General features: G+C 47.3%; 1 protein-coding gene across 3 annotated transcripts in view; it reads right to left on the reverse strand.

Moving 5' to 3' along the window:
* Window positions 1-19,480, reverse strand: part of PTPN3 (protein tyrosine phosphatase non-receptor type 3) — a 152,960-nt gene that overhangs the window by 63,851 nt on the left and 69,629 nt on the right. For 2 of the 3 annotated variants that reach the window (XM_043566470.1, XM_043566471.1), the window contains exons 3-7: window positions 12,330-12,437; window positions 12,210-12,252; window positions 9,543-9,621; window positions 4,863-4,907; window positions 1,172-1,224 (exon numbers count right to left, since the gene is read on the reverse strand). In XM_043566470.1, the coding sequence (XP_043422405.1) occupies window positions 1,172-1,224; window positions 4,863-4,907; window positions 9,543-9,621; window positions 12,210-12,252; window positions 12,330-12,437 (328 nt within the window). Of the gene's footprint in view, window positions 1-1,171; window positions 1,225-4,862; window positions 4,908-9,542; window positions 9,622-12,209; window positions 12,253-12,329; window positions 12,438-19,480 lie in introns of those variants that run through there. The other variant, XM_043566472.1, reaches the window with a different exon arrangement.

The raw sequence follows: 19,480 nt of genomic DNA on the forward strand, positions 1-19,480 counted from the left end.
TACCATGCACCTCTGCCCGACCTCTACATTAGCGTACTGCTCTGGCACCACACGGCTAACTATGAAGTGATACCTCGCCTTCCATCTGGCTAGGCCCCCTTTTCACCATGCATACCCCGTGTCTACCACAGGGCCTGATGTGGAATATATGCGCAACAAAGTTTCACTGAATAAATGAATTCTTAAACAGGCCTTGACAGAAAATTCCATATGGACTTTCTATCCAATGTGGCAGCCACTAGCAACATGTGGTTACTGAACACTTGAAATTGAGATGTGCTTAAAGTATAAAATCTGGGCTGGTTTTTGAAGACTCCATATTAAAAAAATGTAAAATATCTTGTTAATTTTTTTCATTGATCATATATTAAAATGATAGTATTTGGGATATGCTGGATTAATTAAAATATTAAAACTATACTCACCTGTTTCATTTTCCTTTTTTAATAATGGGTACTAGAAAACTGAAAATTACATATGTGGCTCACATTATATTTCTATTGGACACTGCTGCTATAGGGCAATAAAAAAACCCATTAGCTCTACTGAAACTCTAAAAATATGGGGTGCCTGGGTGGCTCAGTCGGTTGAGCATCCGACTTTGGCTCAGGTCATGATCTCGTGGTCTGTGAATTCAGGCCCTGTGTTGGGTTCTGTGCTTTGGATTCTGTGTCTCCCTCTCTCTCTGCCCCTCCCCTGCTCATGCTCTGTCTCTGTCAAGAATGAATAGACATTAAAAAAAAAATTAAAAATAAGTTCCTTAGATCCCAAGCAAGTAGCAAGAGTGGTCTCCAGGAAATTTCTTAACCGTGGGATTTGGTTTCCATGTCTATAAGCGGTGACTGGTAGAAATATTTGCCCCACTGGGGTTTGTTATGAGACACAATATGTGAGGGTCTGGTTGATACAATGTGTGATAGGTGACTTCTGTTGTATGGGCTCATCCACTCTTTCCCCCTTCACCACTCTCCTTGACCAACATCCCTGTGTGGGTGGACAGTGTCAGTCAGGATGACAGTGGGACTCTCCAGACAACCAGAGAGAAGCTTGCCCAACAGGATTCCTGGGAAGAGGGGAAGAGACCTGGTCAAACAGGAAAGGGCAGTGACTTTCTTAAGACATCAGTCAGAACAGTCTTGTCCAGCTGTGAAATGCTCCCTCGGTGACTTACATTGCACTGCATAGGATGCTAGAACCACCGCTGAGTTAAGAGGGCAGGTTAACCTGTCAGGAGAAAAACACATTAGTGAGGTCATGAGAGAGCCAACAACAGCCTGAAATGTCCATCGTGGGTAACACCTATCTTCTTTCTTGCATTAACCATTAAAAAACATCTTGAATCATAACAAAGACAATTTTAGGATGCAACTCAAATAGTAAAGATAAATGTAACACTAAAGATTTAAAATTAAAGGAGAACTTTGTTGTGTTTAAAATAATACACAGTAATACAAATACCATGAAGCTAAAGGCCTAATGGTGGCCAAGGTTTTGGCTGATCAAGAAAGATCAGGCTCATATTACGAAGAGGAAAAGTGAGAAAATCATACTCTTAGATCATTGGGCAGCCTTCATATCTTTCTAGTAAAGACGTGAGACTTTCTGTAGGGCTTTCTAACTAAATCTGACTTCTGTTGACTCCATGATTCTTGATTACCCGCTTTCTAGAAAGGTGACATCCTCTTAGCTGGGAAAAATAGAAAAGGATCTTAAAATTTTAAAACTCCTGTGAGTTCTAAATTACTTAACAGTTAGTTAAGATTCCTAAATCTATTTACCCTCCTGAAGCTTCCGATCTATACGGAATGTTCTGTCCACCTCCCAGTTTGCCTGCCACTTGCTAGAAACCCATGGACTGGCTGCTAGACTTGGTCTCCCTTCCTCTCAGGCTCACTACCCTCCAAACACCCCATTTCTGTCAATAACATCATCTCTGGCTTAGTCATCCTTTGAATCCTCTGGTTGCTCCCTTTTCTCCGTTCAACCATGAACTATACCATCTGCCTAGGAGCTCGGCCAGCAGACCTGGGCCAGGGATCTCTGCCAGGTGGAGAAATGCACTGAGGAGGGGCTGAGTAGAAGCAGCAGAAATGAAGGCTTACAGGGTGGGGAGGTACAGATTTTAAGAGCATTCTTCCCGCAGCCCCAGGGGAAGTGGAGAAAAAGTACTGTTTCCATGGCAGCTCATGAGATTCCCAAGATGTGAGTCACCCCCGTCTCTCTGACTAATCAGGTTGACAGCCCAGGGTTCCCCTTCCCATCTGCTGTGCTATGCGCTAGTCCTGAAGCTGCACAAGAAGGTAGCCTTCTCAACTGGAGGGGTCCCCAACTTTCCTCAAGTTACTACGTGTTCCCTGCTAGAACTTCTAAGTAATCTCTCCAAGTATGGAGATACGCCCAGGCATATTCACCATCTGTTTGTTCATCTGGAGACCCAGATAGCCCGTGGGGAGCACAAACACCAGTCACTCGCTCTCCTACCAAGATGGGCTTCAATGAAACCTAAGTCAGTGTCCCTGCTAGCGGCAGAGCAGGGTGAATGGGACATGGGGTACAACTGAAGAGACGGGCTAAGGAGGCTCAATTTAGATGGAAGGAACAATCCTATGAATAAGTCAGAAAAGAACATTTCCAAAGAACAGTATAAATACAAACTAAAGAATACCAAAAGCCTTCAAGGTCACTCAAGGTGGCCACTAACATGCCACGTGCCCCTAGACAGACTCCTTTCTTTCCCTCCAGGCTTTAGGGTCTCTATCTGATGAACAAGGTCATTTATCTCAGCTGGAAAGAGAGAATGCCTTGGGAACTGCCAACCACACAGTTCAAACAAATCAGGGCACCCAGGAGTCAGGGCTGATTAGATCCATCAAGTCTGTCACAAGATCCATGGCTACAAATGGCCACGCCCGCCCTGACACACCCAGGAAGTGTTTGGTAGCAGGAGGCCCTCTCCTCAGAGAGGTGGTAGAGGCCACCAAGAGGCCTGACAAGGAATGCCAGGGATTGAAGACAATGTGGCCCCCAACAGGTTTCACACAAAACTAACAAGGGGTATTGTGTTTGGAGAAGAAAAAATGAAGACTGCCAATTTTACTATGTGGAGGGCTCATCTGAGAGCTCCTGAGGGGGCAGGGCCTTGCCTTATTTGACCAGCACAGTAGAGAGCCCATCACACAACAGGTGGTTGGTGAAATAGTTGTGGAGAAAAGAAATGAGTGCACAGAAGAGAGAGACAAGTTGTTACTGCTGTAGAGGGCGGCCAGGACCCAAGAGAGGAGTGGGTGCTTTCAACCTGGAGTCATCCTGACATGTAAGAAGGCTGTCCCGTGAAAGGGGGAGCTCATTTCTGGGGGGGGCTTAAGCAGAGGCCCCAAGGCCTGCAGTTGTGCTAAGGAAGGGATTCTTCCCTCCTCTGAGTGGGAGAATGAGCTAAATTATAAAAAATTTTCTAATTGTAGGAGCTCTGGAGAGTCATCAGGTTCTGGCAATCCAGAATTCAACATGCATCTTGTTTCTAAATGTTCCTCCCCCAACCCCATCCCCCAGATCTTCAGGGCCATGCCTGAAAATCTCCCTTCCATCTAGATGAAGCCCCCCAGGCTCTTCCAGCCTTCTCTTACGTGTCCCGGCACTATCTTTGTCGATGCTGCTCTGGCCACAGACCTCCTGCTTAAAAACCTCCAACAGCTCTTTGCCTGCTGGACACAAGATGCCTGTCTAGGTTTGACAAGAAGGACCTCCTTTCTCTACTCTCCTGTAAGTCCCCAACATGTGGCTTTTTTTTTTTCATTTTTTTGATGTTTTATTTATTTTTGAGAGAGAGAGAGAATGAGAATGAGAATGAGAATGGCTGGGGGAGGAGCGGAGAGAGAAGGAGACAGAATCCAAAGCAGGCTGCAGGCTCTGAGCTGTCTGCACAGAGCCTGACACAGGGCTCAAACCCAAGAACTGTAAGATCATGACCTGAGCTGAAGTCGGACGCCCAACAAACTGAGCCACCAAGGCGCCCCGCCCCCTCCCCTCCCCAAATGTGGTTTTCAGCTGGGACCATGGGTGTGTGGCAGGGCAAAGACTCCCAGCCCGTACTGCTACCCCTTAAACCTCATGGCTACTGTGGTCTCCAGAGCCCATACTGGTCCTAATCGCCTCCTGGGCTCCTGCCTCACTGCCCCTAACCACACAGTGGGCTCCTTCCAGGGGCTTCTGATGACCTCAGTTGAACTGGCAGGGGGAAAGACAGAATGAGGAGGATGGGAATAAGCTGTGACTCTTTCTACCAGTTCATCAGCTACAGTTTCTCCCTTAAGTCAAGGAAAAGTCAGCACTCGGAGAAGGCAGCTAGGGACCACTGGCTTGGCCTTTCTTTTCCCTTCTTGGACCATTTCACACACTTCTGGCCACGGAGATGGTCCTGACATACAAGACGTGCTGAATCATAGGCAGATGCTCACGCCTTCGAGCACAAAGTCTCCCAGTGAGAAAATGAGTCATGATAGGTACTAAGGAGCTTGGAAGTAGACCTAAATGAGGCCTGATCTGCCTTCCTCAATGAAGCCCGTCTCACATTCTGGGTCTCTCCCTCCCTTTAAAATTTCTCAGGTCTTTACCAGAAAGATAACTGTACCTTTTCTAATAAAATTGACACATGAAATGATGTTTATCCATCCTCCACTTCTCCAAATCGAGACCGGGTTAAAACCAGACGTCCAGGCCATAAAGTCATGCCGGATGCTGCTTTCAACATCCATCCTTTGTCTACATTTAATACTGTTACCAGAAATGCACGCTCATTAGACTGAAACCAGGAATTTTAGTGTCTGGCAACTGACAGGAAAAGAAGAATGTGAAATTCTCATTACCTTCCTTCACAAATATCCATCTTCAGTTGTAAGAAATACAAATGCCTACGAAACAATTTTTTTATTATTAATTCATAACACTCAAACTGAAGCAAGCGCACACACAAAAAAGGCGACGAGTCAAGGACAAGATCTGTACATACGGAAAACAAAATACATAAAAACACATTTAAAAAAAAAATTTTTTTTTAAGCAGGTTTCACGCCCGGTACAGGGCTTGTACTCATGACTCTGAGATCAAGATCGGAGTTGAGATCAAGTGTCAGATGCTTAACTGAGCCACCCAGGTGCCCCAAAACACAGTTCTGTCTGAAGTATCGGGGGCTAGGTTGTCCACCGCAAAGCTGCCCCTTCAGGAACAACAGCTCCTGTGGCTGTCTGACTTCCAGCCAGCCTCATGCCAGCACATGGTGTCCCAGGGATGGCTGAGCAGGGACGGAAAGGCTGGAGGCAGTCATCAGTCAGGACTGTTGCCAGTAGACACTCCCACCCCCGTAAACTCGGGGCATCCGAGAGCACCAGGACCCACGAGCATTCTGCACAGGCAGCCCCCATGCACTGGGGAACCGCGTTTCACAACACACCCACGTTCCCTCTGCGTGAAGCGGCAGAGAGGAGGTGGGTCTGTGAGGACACCTCCTTGGCTAGGGTGCAAACACCCAGCTGAGTTTTTTCCTGTGTCCCGGGAACCGTGGGTGCTCGAGCAAAAGCATAAGCATCAATCAGCTACCCGCTGCCAGGACCTCCGAGCTGAATTCGGCCCTGGTCTGTGAGCCACCAGGAACGGCACTTCAGAACCCAACACGTGACTTGTGGGCAGAGCTTGGTAACCCAGGACAGGCCCCTCACCCTGAAAGTCTGCCCCCCATCCAGGGAGTGGGGAGCAGACACCAGTGAGAGCGCTGCTCGGGCCATGAAGGGATATGGAAAACTTTATATTTAGGGATGCGGCATACATGTGACACTCGGCTGCTAGCTCCCACTCTTTTTTAAAGCCCGGGTTCAAATGGGATAGACATTCCAGTGTCTGGCCAAGAGGACAAAAGGGAAACTTCTTGAAATATAATACAGATACAGCAGAAGTGTCCAGGGGCGGGGGAGTGTTGATTTGGGCAATTTAAAACACATCGGGTCTTGTGCTCGCTTCGGCAGCACATATACTAAAACACATCGGGTCTCATGATGCCTTCAAATCTATACGTTCAAAAGGTCAAGGCGCTGGTGTTCTGAGACATGAATATGTCACGTGGCATTACAACCCCCTCTCTGCACAGTTCTGGGCCGGATGCAGGGAACTTCATAATGGCTTGCCTTATTTCAGCCTCGTACCAGCTCAGAAGGAGGCACTGCCACCTCCTATTTTTGAGGAAACAGACATTCAGATAGGTTATGTGGGGTCAGTTAGATCTGATTTTAATCTGGACCGTCATACTATGAAAAACCTGAGTATGCTACAAATTTCTTATGCATCTAGTGACTACAGGCTTAGGGTCAGTTTCCTAGCTCTGATATATATTATTATGTTGCCTATAGTTATCAACTACCCTTCCTGTGTTGAAGACCAGCACTGAGAAACGGGGTAGCATACGTGTGCTCATTCATGCTTATTTTGTATTGGAGACCATCTTTTTCACCTACGAGAACATCATCAGTCCTTTCTAGTTTGTTCCTATGTTTATCTAAGCTGACATTCAACCAGAATTAAGTGTTCTCTCCTACAGTGCTACTGACAGAAAGCAGAGAAGGGAGAGAATGCTGGGTAATCCTATGGTAAATCTGGCCCTCCAGGGGCAAGCCCAGCTGATCAGTGTTTCTTCCTAGGGAGAGAAATGAACATGAACCTGGAGATCACCATTCATCAAGTGCTATGTTATCACATAGTCAGCAAAGTGTCTGAGTCAATCTCATGACATTGTACAAAGAGGCTGTAATAGTGGAAGGAGGACCAAAGTTTGGGGGGGTCTCCTGGGAATCCTGAAGGAGCCTCATTTCAAAGCTACCAGTAAATGAAATTCTGTGTAGGGTGACCTAAATTTATCAGGAACAGCAGCTGTGGAGGCTCACGATCAAGGAGATGTTTAACAAGTAGAATAAAAGAAAACCACACAGTTGGCACGCCTGACTTCAGAAATGTAAAGGTCACTCCTAGAGTGACCATGACCTCAACTTCACAAAAAGGGCGACAGATGCCTCCCAGCCCAGAATTTTAGAAAAAAAAAAAAAAAACAAAAAACCCAGAAAACAACAAATACCACTTTCTCCGATGCTTGATAGCTAAATGTCTTTAAGAAGGATTTATTTTTGGATAGGCTACAGAGCTGAGGCTTAATAGATACTGTGTGTCAGGAATATAGGCGAAACTCTAAGTTAAAAAAAAAAAGACATGTGAATTAATGGTGGACGTCTGGCTCAGCATAAGGAAAAGATCTGGCAGTCCTGGCTGCCCACCAGCTCTATAGGCACCATGTGGGCGGCTGCTACCGTGGCTCCTGTTACATTGAAATCTGGTGCCCCAAATCCCAGGAGGTGACAGCTATACTCCATTCCACACTGGGGATACCACCCATCTTAAGATGGGAGGTGGGGTGCATACAGTCAGGTGTCAGTCCTAAAGCAGTGAACTGTATGAGGGACACAAACAAATCAAATTTTATCCTGGGCTCAGGTAAGAACGAAAATTAGTCTATTACTCATTTTGTGCCAAAATCTGCCTCTCTGGATGCTCTGCCCGCTGGCCATTATGCTACCACCAAGCATGTCTAATTCCCCTCATCCCTTACAGATCTCAAGGCAACCTGTCTCTCCCCAAGTCCTCCTTCCATCCCGTCAAATGTCAGGTTCAGCAGGAAGATTCTGTTGGCACCCAGAGGGAGTGAGCCTCTCTCCTGTGGGGTATGGAAGTAGACGCCCAATCCCCAAGAGGGGCACTGGAGAAACAGACTCTTGGGTTAGGCCAGCCCTAGCCATCCCTTCACTCAAGGTCTTTGGAGAACGCTACCATGCCCGCGGCCACCACACCCCCGTTGCTCTAGCATCACATGGGGGCAGGTAGGACGATGAGTGACAATTACTAGGTTAGGTAGTGCAGTTCTCACTTGGGGTTAGAGGCTATCAGTTGGTCATAAATTTAACAGGTCACAATGGGCATTTTAAAAAGAAGGAAATAGAGAATAGAAAACTATCTGCACTTGGTATTGTTTTATTAAACACTTGCTTCGGTAATATATATCTGCACTGCATTGCAAAGCAAAATACATTTTTGCTGTGTGGTTGTGATTTAAAAACCCACTGGTTAAAAAACCACACACATGTATGCATATACATATATAATCCATCATAACATTTTTAAAGCATCCTTTGAACAGAACTTGATATTTAGTAATGGTCGGGGGGGGGGGACCTTGGTAGGGTCATTTCAAACTCATTTTCCTATAGATTGTCACCCCTCTGTGTCCGCCAGCTCATGAACCGATCTGCTACACCCCCCTTTGTCCACCAGCATTAGGAGCCATTATGGGGAAAACTCAGAGCACCATGTGAACTTCCCATGGTTATCCAATGAGCCGTGCGGGGCATCTCTTACTCTGGCGTAAAATTTAATTAAACAGTAAACATAGTCAAATCTCCAATGGCTGCTACGTGGAGGGAAGAGGTGCACAAAGAAAGCATAACAGAATAACAGACTAATATTTACCCTTTAAACACATTAAAAGTTAAAATGTCATCATGTGGTTACCTTCAAAAGCAAAACAAAACAAAACAAAACATAGTACTCAATGCCTGAGTTGATGTCACCTTGTTGGTGTTGGTCTCATGGGAACAATGAACACAGAATAGGAGTCAATATTCCTAATATCCACTTTTATTTTATTTTTTCTGGTAGAGGAAACACTCTGGAAATTTCCCTCCCTATGAAAAATAAACAGATCAATAATAAAAGGGCTCAACGTTGCCATGGGGGAGGGGAAGTAGAGGCAGGGTCACTGTTCAAACAGCAACAACCTTCCTGTGTCCACCCCCTCCATTCCAAACACTGTTCCCCACCCAGAAACCCCACGTGCCAGTACAAAACAAGAGCCAGGCCCTACGCCAAGCCCTGAGGGGTAAACAATCCTATCTGGGCTCTCTTTCCCTTATCTGGTTCACATTTTGCCTGCGCACCCTGATTCACTCAGGAGAGAAACTGGTCTAGCTTGCATAGCTTTCTGTCTCTTACCAACTAGGGATGTGGCAGAGAATGCTTAGTTTAGACACCTCGTTATCCTAAAGGGCCTCAGTTCTAGCCTAGCAGAGATATGGGGCTATTTGATCTGGGGATGACTGTTTCACACAATGGTCTTCCAAACCCTGCCTGCGTTAGAGAACAGATGACTTTGCTTGCTTTGGGCACTTCACTCTCAACAGGCAGAAGAGGCTGGGGCAGCGGGGGAGGCGGGAGGAGGTGGAAGGGAGTGTATTGGGAATTGCACCAAGTAAGGACCTAAGTAGGTCCAAGACAGAGAACTAATCAGCTGATGAAAAGTTCAGTATGTACCCCTCCGATTTTTACCTGGATGGGAACCACTGGTGTGGTTCTACCCAAATGAAGTGTATGGCCACAGTGATAAAATAACGCGTACATTCTTAGTGGTTACTCATTTTTATATACTAAAAAGGAAACTTAAAAAAAAAAGTGATTACCTGGTTTGTTCTTGCTGCAGTGTGTTGGGATCAGGTATAAAAAATCTTACTCGAAAATGCAGAGTACAGGGGAAACCTCCTACAACATTTTTCAAAAACAAATTTAAGTTTTCCCTTTAAAAAAGTCAATGCAGGTAAGCTGCTACTCTCCCATTAAGTGATGCATTTTTTTTTCCCACTAGACCACTGCTTTTTTCCATCGATACAAGGACTAATTTCGAACAAGGAGTGCACAGGTTAAGTGACTATTTAGAAATCTCCAAGTCTGCAAAAAGTAGAATAATCTGCAATATGAGCACAGAATGAGGTATTACCTCCTAATACAGGTTTAACTTAGGGCTGTGTTCAAACAATGCACTCCATTATCTAGATCAGGAATTTTAAAAATTCCTGACATCAACAGATTATACAATATTCACAAAGAAATAACCTCACATATATAGCGACTTTATACTTTTCCCAAACATTTTCAGGTATATTCTTGAATTGAAACACCGCCTTAACTCTGAGTAGGCTCGGCTGGTGTTGATGGCACTGTTTTTGCAGACGGGCCAACAGGCACAGAGACTTGCCTTGGGTCACACAGCTGATGACAGTACCACAACGGTAGCACTGAGGTTTTTGATTCTGCTATGCCACCTCTCAGTCACGTTTATATTGGACAACAGTTCATGCTTTTTAACGCAAAGTAAATTCCCAAAGTGACGAACATACTAGCAAACATTATTATGCAATTAATTACCATACTCAAATACGGCTTTATGCAACAATACCAAGAATCGATTTGCTTGCAGAGATAAAATTAGCCCATTTCTTTTGCTAGATATGGCAACAGGAGAAGAGGAGATTGTGTTGCTAAGCTCCATGCTCTCCTTCAGGTCGGCTGCACCCCTCTCCGTTACTCAGTAAATGTTCGTTGGCCCTATCTATGTGCTCGGCACTTTCCTGCTTCAGAAACTCAAGCCTTCTCTACCCTGCTCCTCTTACAGACTTGTCGACCTCAGTTCATCTGGGGTTCTACCTCCCCTCTCTTTAGTTCTTTCTGTCAGTCTCTCTCCTGTGTCAAAGACTCAAGCAGTGTGTGTGCATCTACGAATGTACCTTTGCATGTGTGCCCAGGGACCAGCGGGTGACGCTGTAACTTGGTACAGGCTGACCACCTGCACATCAGGGGACAGCTAAGTGTTCCCATGCCTTGGGACATCCTCTCAGCTCCTTCCCACCAGACCTTGTCAATGTGTGTCTCAGGATGCCTTTGTGCACCCAGAGTGTCCTATCACGTGCTCAGAACTATCCTAGAACCCTCACTCTCCTGGTGTCCATATCCCCATGCTTGGCTGTGAGCTCCTTGAGGGCAGGTCCAAATCTGATTTGGACCGGATTCTCAGAGCTTAGCCCAGTGCCTTGCCAAAATCTGAGCTCAGGATACACTTCCCGAATGAATGAGTTAGTGAGGGAATGAACGATGAGGGAATGTATTCATGCCTGTGTGGACTCACTGCTCTGAGACTTCAAATGGGGGCAGGCATGTATCTGCACATCGGCTCTGTGGCTCCCTGTGGGCAGTTCTGAATGCTGAGGGAGGTCAGGACTTGGAGGCCCATGCTCCAGGGGACAGCAGCAGTGGGATCCTGGCCACGGTTCCTTGTCTCTACTCCTTCCCATGTGGGTGCTTGGGCGAGTGGGGGGAGGTGGCATAAGTGTGTGCACACTTATGTGTAAAAATCCACCTGCCGTTCACCCCTCAGCCATTCACTGGCCACCTCCTGGGGAGGGGGTGCATTGTGAGGAATGCAGAGAAGGTGTGGCAGGGGCCCAGACCTGAAGGAGCTGGGCAGTTTCCAAGGAAGATTAAGGCAGGCGACTGGGAGATGAAGGACAGTGCTCCGAGGAGCAAAGCAGACAATGACACATGAAGGGAGGGGGGGGGGGGGGGGAGGGGTCATGGCTTCTAGTAGAAGTAGGGATAGAGTCTGAGTGGCTTTGAAGAACAGCAAGATTTGGATATAGAGAAGAGGGAAAAGCAATCCCAACAGAGGGAACAGACTGAGGGAAGGTACAGAGGAATGTGTGCAGCCTGGGAGGTCAGCCAGGTTTGTCTGGGGCATAAAGTGCATAAAGGGGAACAGAGAGTGCGATGCTAGAAACCAGGCTGAGGATGGATCCGGGCGGAGGGTGGGGTGGGGCATGGTGTGAAACCCCGTCTAAATGGGAGTTAATGTACAGCACCGGGCTTAGGAGCAGTATGTTATATCTGTTATATTGACTACCTATGTCTCAGACTCCAGTAGGAGGGCTGTGTATGTGTGTGTGTGTGTGTGTGTGTGTGTGTGCGTGCATGTGCTTGCATGCACAGGTGCCTTTCCCACCCTGGCTCTCACACTGGGCTAAGAAAAGCCATCTCCCTTCCCTTGTAAGAAGAAAGTAGGTTCCTGGGCTCTTGGCTGCCTTCTTTCACCTTTCCTGCTCACTGCTGGTGAGGACTGATCTGAAAGCATCTCTGCTCACTCAGAAGTCAAACAGGGAGAAGACAGTTTACTCACATCACCTGGACCACCTGGAAGCCGGGTCCCAGATGTTAACAGGCACACGGATAATTGGAAGAGAGAAACGGGCCGTGATACACGAATACCCAGTGTTCAACTGAAATGAGAAGGTCAGCCTCACCTTTTAACTGCTTCCTGATGGGCTTGCTTGATTCCAGCCATCTCTGTTGGGTAAGAAAACATAAGATATAAAACCAAACCATACAGAAATCCAGCGATGTCTTAAAGGGATGATACTTACAAGAGAGTCTACTGAATCATCGCCATGCTGCAAACCAAAATATTCCTTTTCGGTCACACCCAAGTGGTTGTATGCCATATCCAGAAGAACTTGACCGGTATCTTGTTTCTAAGAAAAAAAAAAAAACCAAAAGGTCTAGTGGGCATATTTTTAAAATGAATGAAAAACCAATGGTTAAATATCTTTATTGTAGGCAAAAAGGAGTTAAAACATTTAGAGATTTTATGCACACTCGTATCTTGTAGTAAGAAATGCTTCGGTTAAGCGTCCGACTTCAGCCAGGTCACGATCTCGCGGTCCTTGAGTTCGAGCCCCACGTCGGGCTCTGGGCTGATGGCTCAGAGCCTGGAGCCTGTTTCCGATTCTGTGTCTCCCTCTCTCTCTGCCCCTCCCCCATTCATGCTCTGTCTCTCTCTGTCCCAAAAATAAATAAACGTTGAAAAAAAAAATTAAAAAAAAATGCTTTAATAAATGTCACGCTAAGAAGTCACATGGTACGCATGGGAAGTAGGGCTCGAAGAAAAACCACATAAATATGATTTAGGACAGTATAGTTAAATTGTCTGAGACTTCTTCCTTCCCCTTAGCAGAGATTCCCAAGTGATGTCTGAATTGGGAAACACAGATATCACAATGAGAGTAAACTCTCCATGACCTACCCATGGATTATCCACGGCAAAACGCTAATCCCACATCAGTTTTGTTGACCCCTCGGGAGCCACGGAAGTGTGTACAGGGAAGAAAACTACTAACAGCATGAGGAAGATGGCTAAGAATAAGCAAATGCCATCCTAAACGCCCTCAAAGTGACTTGGCGTGTGTCACCCTGGGGGATCATCTGCCACTTTGCTCTCTGCCATCTGAAGTGAGAAGTCAGTGGGGACATTCAACTGCACTTTGCATCTACGGCAGGACTCAGCCACTGTCACCACTTGGTGTTTATGAAGCAGGCACAGTGCTGAGTATGGGGACCGAGCCACAGTTAGTGTCCCAGAGAGGCCAGGCATAGAAGCAGTGACCGTAACATGGTGTGCCAAATGCTGTCGAGTGCCGTGAAACCCTCAGGGCACAGGAAACACACAGAGGATGATACGGATGGTTAATTCAACCTGGGGACAAGTGGAAGCAACTCCTGACCTGGGTCTGGGAGGGTGACAGGGCTGAGAACATTAAAAAAAATTTTTTTATTAACTTTTTTAATGTTTTATTTATTTGAGGGGGGAGGGGCAGAGAGAGGGGGACGGAGGACCTGAAGCGGGCTCTGCGCTGACAGCAGTGAGCCTGATGTGGGGCTTGAACTCATGAACCGTGAGATTATGACCTGAGCCGAAGTTGGATGCTCAACAGACTGAGCCACCCAGGCGTCCTAAAGAGAAGGCATCTTAAACAGTGCGCCTGGCACAAAGGCACGGGGGTGGGAGACAGCGTGGTGCCTCTGGGAAATTGCAAATTCTCCTTCAACAGGCAGACTTCTCAGGAATCCTTTGAACCAAACCATTCGACTTAAGCACACTGAGACTCAGAAATAGACTATAAAGAACAAGCAAAAAGACAGCTCCTTTTTTGAGTGCTAGAGAGAAGATCATGCACCTGGAAATTGACCACAGTGACCAGGAAGAGGAGAATTAGGTAGTCATCAGGCCCCCTCCTGCAGCCTCCTCTTTGGTGTGGTCTTATATTGTTTGGCCATAGTGTGGGAACATGAGACACACCCATTTCCTGCACACATTCCCCCCTTCCTGCCTGAGGGCCCTGCACCTGCTGCCTCTTTTACCCAGGACCGCTTCCATCACAAGGGAATCATGACAGTGTGGAAAAGATGGCCCACCCAGTCCACATATTCCAAAATATGAGATACTGTCCCCCTCAATTAGGAGATACTCTCCTGGTGCATCAAAGACCTTGGTTTCCCTTAATTAAAAAAAATTTTTTTTAAATCTTTGTTTTAGAGAGACAGAGCGTGAGCAGGGGAAGAACAGAGAGAGAAGGAGACACAGAATCTGAAGCAGGCTCCAGGCTCTGAGCTGTCAGCACAGAGCCTGACGTAGGGCTCCAACTCACAAACCGTGAGATCATGACCTGAGCCGAAGTTGGACGCTTAACCGACTGCGCCACCCAGGTGCCCTGCCTTGTTAAAATTTTTATAGAATTTTAGGGGCGCCTGGGTGGCGCAGTCGGTTAAGCGTCCGACTTCAGCCAGGTCACGATCTCGCGGTCCGTGAGTTCGAGCCCCGCATCGGGCTCTGGGCTGATGGCTCGGAGCCTGGAGCCTGTTTCCGATTCTGTGTCTCCCTCTCTCTCTGCCCCTCCCCCATTCATGCTCTGTCTCTCTCTGTCCCAAAAATAAATAAACGTTGAAAAAAAAAATTAAAAAAAAATGCTTTAATAAATGTCACGCTAAGAAGTCACATGGTACGCATGGGAAGTAGGGCTCGAAGAAAAACCACATAAATATGATTTAGGACAGTATAGTTAAATTGTCTGAGACTTCTTCCTTCCCCTTAGCAGAGATTCCCAAGTGATGTCTGAATTGGGAAACACAGATATCACAATGAGAGTAAACTCTCCATGACCTACCCATGGATTATCCACGGCAAAACGCTAATCCCACATCAGTTTTGTTGACCCCTCGGGAGCCACGGAAGTGTGTACAGGGAAGAAAACTACTAACAGCATGAGGAAGATGGCTAAGAATAAGCAAATGCCATCCTAAACGCCCTCAAAGTGACTTGGCGTGTGTCACCCTGGGGGATCATCTGCCACTTTGCTCTCTGCCATCTGAAGTGAGAAGTCAGTGGGGACATTCAACTGCACTTTGCATCTACGGCAGGACTCAGCCACTGTCACCACTTGGTGTTTATGAAGCAGGCACAGTGCTGAGTATGGGGACCGAGCCACAGTTAGTGTCCCAGAGAGGCCAGGCATAGAAGCAGTGACCGTAACATGGTGTGCCAAATGCTGTCGAGTGCCGTGAAACCCTCAGGGCACAGGAAACACACAGAGGATGATACGGATGGTTAATTCAACCTGGGGACAAGTGGAAGCAACTCCTGACCTGGGTCTGGGAGGGTGACAGGGCTGAGAACATTAAAAAAAATTTTTTTATTAACTTTTTTAATGTTTTATTTATTTGAGGGGGGAGGGGCAGAGAGAGGGGGACGGAGGACCTGAAGCGGGCTCTGCGCTGACAGCAGTGAGCCTGATGTGGGGCTTGAACTCATGAACCGTGAGATTATGACCTGAGCCGAAGTTGGATGCTCAACAGACCGAGCCACCCAGGCGTCCTAAAGAGAAGGCATCTTAAACAGTGCGCCTGGCACAAAGGCACGGGGGTGGGAGACAGCGTGGTGCCTCTGGGAAATCGCAAATTCTCCTTCAACAGGCAGACTTCTCAGGAATCCTTTGAACCAAACCATTCGACTTAAGGACACTGAGACTCAGAAATAGACTATAAAGAACAAGCAAAAAGACAGCTCCTTTTTTGAGTGCTAGAGAGAAGATCATGCACCTGGAAATTGACCACAGTGACCAGGAAGAGGAGAATTAGGTAGTCATCAGGCCCCCTCCTGCAGCCTCCTCTTTGGTGTGGTCTTATATTGTTTGGCCATAGTGTGGGAACATGAGACACACCCATTTCCTGCACACATTCCCCCCTTCCTGCCTGAGGGCCCTGCACCTGCTGCCTCTTTTACCCAGGACCGCTTCCATCACAAGGGAATCATGACAGTGTGGAAAAGATGGCCCACCCAGTCCACATATTCCAAAATATGAGATACTGTCCCCCTCAATTAGGAGATACTCTCCTGGTGCATCAAAGACCTTGGTTTCCCTTAATTAAAAAAATTTTTTTTAAATCTTTGTTTTAGAGAGACAGAGCGCGAGCAGGGGAAGAACAGAGAGAGAAGGAGACACAGAATCTGAAGCAGGCTCGAGGCTCTGAGCTGTCAGCACAGAGCCTGACGTAGGGCTCCAACTCACAAACCGTGAGATCATGACCTGAGCCGAAGTTGGACGCTTAACCGACTGCGCCACCCAGGTGCCCTGCCTTGTTAAAATTTTTATAGAATTTTAGGGGCACCTGGGTGGCGCAGTCGGTTAAGCGTCCGACTTCAGCCAGGTCACGATCTCGCGGTCCGTGAGTTCGAGCCCCGCGTCGGGCTCTGGGCTGATGGCTCGGAGCCTGGAGCCTGGTTCCGATTCTGTGTCTCCCTCTCTCTCTGCCCCTCCCCCGTTCATGCTCTGTCTCTCTCCGTCCCCAAAATAAATAAACGTTGAAAAAAAATTTTTTTATAGAATTTTATATTATACTTAATAGGTAAGTAACTATCAAACATCCACAATGAGCCAGATATGACACAACATGCACTTTTTATATATGATCTCAAATCTTTGTGGCTGTTCACAAAGTCATCACCAGCATCCCCTTTGCCGTGAGCAAACAGACGTGCTGGGAGGCTCCAGGCTGTCAGCTGATGGACAGTCTGCCTGCCTGAGTATGGTGTGCTGGCTGCCAAAGGCTACATGTCCCCACAATGTTGCATCTCCCCTCTAGAGTGCAAAACTCACCCATTCTGGTATATTTTTCCCAACTTTCCCAGTTCCCAAAAGGAACTGAAACATAATAAAGGGCACATTTATAAAGAACAAGCCTCCCAGCCCAGTCCCCTACTCCATCAGAGGCCATCTTTGCTAGGCCAGGTCACTGTCCGTGACCAGCATGCTCCCTGAGATGGGCTAAGAACAAGTGATGTATAGGCCAGCTTCCTGATGATGCCTGCTCCTGCCCATAAGGGGGTCTGGGCTCAAGAGTTGGTGCCAACGCTCCCTACAAGTAGAAGATCTAAAGTGACAGGGATTCTAAGCTGCCACCAGGCCCTCAGACTCAAGTTCAGTGTGAGTCAGCTTTGACCAGACTGCTGGAAGCTTGAGGAAGCAACAATGGCAGCAGCATGATAAGGACAATGGTGTCCGTGTTCATAAGAACATGTTCTAGGATCACCGCTCTGGGCAGGCGCTTTCCTTATCCCTGTTTGCAGGGCTCCTCACTCCCCCTTTAAAAAGTTCTGGCCTGGGATTCTCAGACACTGGCTCTTGCTCTCCTTCTCCCTCCTGGGACAGTCTGTCCCTGTCTCCTGTACTGCCTATTTCTTGTCTCTCAAACCTTTCAACACTGACCCTTGTTCGTACCTTCTGTGTCCTCACTTCCCAGCTGACCTCACCCTGTTTTGTAGCCCCACATCTGCATCCCAGCCTTAACGCTTCCCTTAACCTTCTCACTTGTATATCTGACACCATCTCTATGTAGACGAGTACCAGGCACCTCAAACTCAACATGTCCTTGACAGAACTGGTTATCTCCACCCCCAAGCCTACCCTTCTTACAGCCTTTCCCATCTCTATCGGCCCCAACTCCATCTTGCTAGTTTCCCAGGCCGACAACTCTGAGAGTCACCTTGAGGGCCTCTTTCCCATTCCAAATTCCATCTATTAGCAAATCCCACTGGCTCTGCCTTGAAAATAGTTTCAGACTTGGTTTATTCTTAGCCACCTCCACACTACCATCCTGTCCAACTCTCCTCCTCCTCCTCTCCCCTGGACTGTTATAATATCCTTTTAGTCCTTGCCTCTCCCCCCAACTCCCCCCCTAGTCTACTGTTGACAGGGCATCCAGAGTAACACTTGAGTCACATCATGTAAGGTCTCTGCCCAGACCTACCAATGGTTTCTGCCTACCTCAGAATAAAACCAGCACCCTCAGGATGACCTATAAGGCTCTACGCAGCAGCCTCCCCAACCCAACACCTATCACCTCTGACCTTTCTTGCTACTCTCCCCCTTGTTCATTCTACTCCAGACACACTAGCTTCCATACTGCTCTGCAACTACACTGAGTGGGATCCTGCCTCAGGACCTTTGCACTGCTACTTCTTTTACCTGGAATGTGCATTCCCTCCAGAGAACAACATAGTTCTTTCCTTCATTTCTTTTAGATGAGGTCTTCTCTGGTCACTTCTATAGAATGACAACCCCACAACTGCCCTGCTCTGGCACTCTCTACCTTCCTCATCCCACTTTATTTTTCTTCTAAATACATACCACCCGACACAGTATACATTTGTTTATGGTCCATTTCTTCACACTAGACGTAAGCTTTAAAAGGCCACATACTTGGCTGTTTTGTTCACTGCTGTATTCTTTATAACCAGCATGAAGCCTGACACATAGTAGGTGCCCAGTAAACATTTGATGAATAAACACTCACGTTCTTGTCAGAAAGAAGATAAACAGCAAAGGAATAGCTCCCAAACCAACAACAAAGGAGCCAGGCGTATACTGTCAATTTAGAGCATCTGGAAGAGGCATACGTGACCTTTTTAGAGAAACTGCCATGCTGTGACTTCCTGCAAACTGCCCTCCCCTCTTGTCTACTCAGCCATCAAGGTCCATAGTGACCTGGGGTCAGTGGGAGGCAAACTTAGGGGTGAGGTGGAAGACCCAGGGGACAGTTTTTGTTACCCTGTCAATTTCTGTGGCCTTCTATTACCCCTGGTTGTTCTCTTGTACCCAGTCTTCCCTTTCCAACCCCTCTCCTTACACACTGAACTTTCCAGGTTGGGGCAGATGCTGGCAGCCAGTCCAGGACTGGGGTTGACCCCCTTAGGACCAGCCAGAGTATGGGAGAGACAGGCAGAGGTCATGGGCCTAAATGGTGACTGGGGGAGGGCGGGACGGCATGACTGCTACAGTTCAAGGACCTCACTGGTGGCTGATACTGGAGGCCTCGTTTCCAGTCCTGTGTCTGTCATGAGCTTGAGGTGGGAGAAGCCAGGCTCTCCCTGAGCCCTGCCATTTATGAGGCACACATCTTACTACCCTCCAGATTGGACCCATGAACTCATACCATAATAAGCACCTGCTATGTGCCTGGTCCTGGACCGGGCCCAGGGGAGATGACACCATGCCTGTCCCCAGGAGCTCACCATTTAAAGAACATACAGCCTAGTAATTATAACGACTATTAACGAAATGTGACATGGGCTCTAATAAAGCAGGCAGGGCACCGTTATGGGAGAACGAGCTCAGGAAGCTGATGAAGATGCCACAGAACAGGTAACATCGAAGTGTCACTCAGTTCGTGTCACCAAGAAGTG

Source organism: Prionailurus bengalensis, chromosome D4 (assembly GCF_016509475.1).
Source record: "Prionailurus bengalensis isolate Pbe53 chromosome D4, Fcat_Pben_1.1_paternal_pri, whole genome shotgun sequence".
Classification (NCBI taxonomy): Eukaryota; Metazoa; Chordata; class Mammalia; order Carnivora; family Felidae; genus Prionailurus; species Prionailurus bengalensis.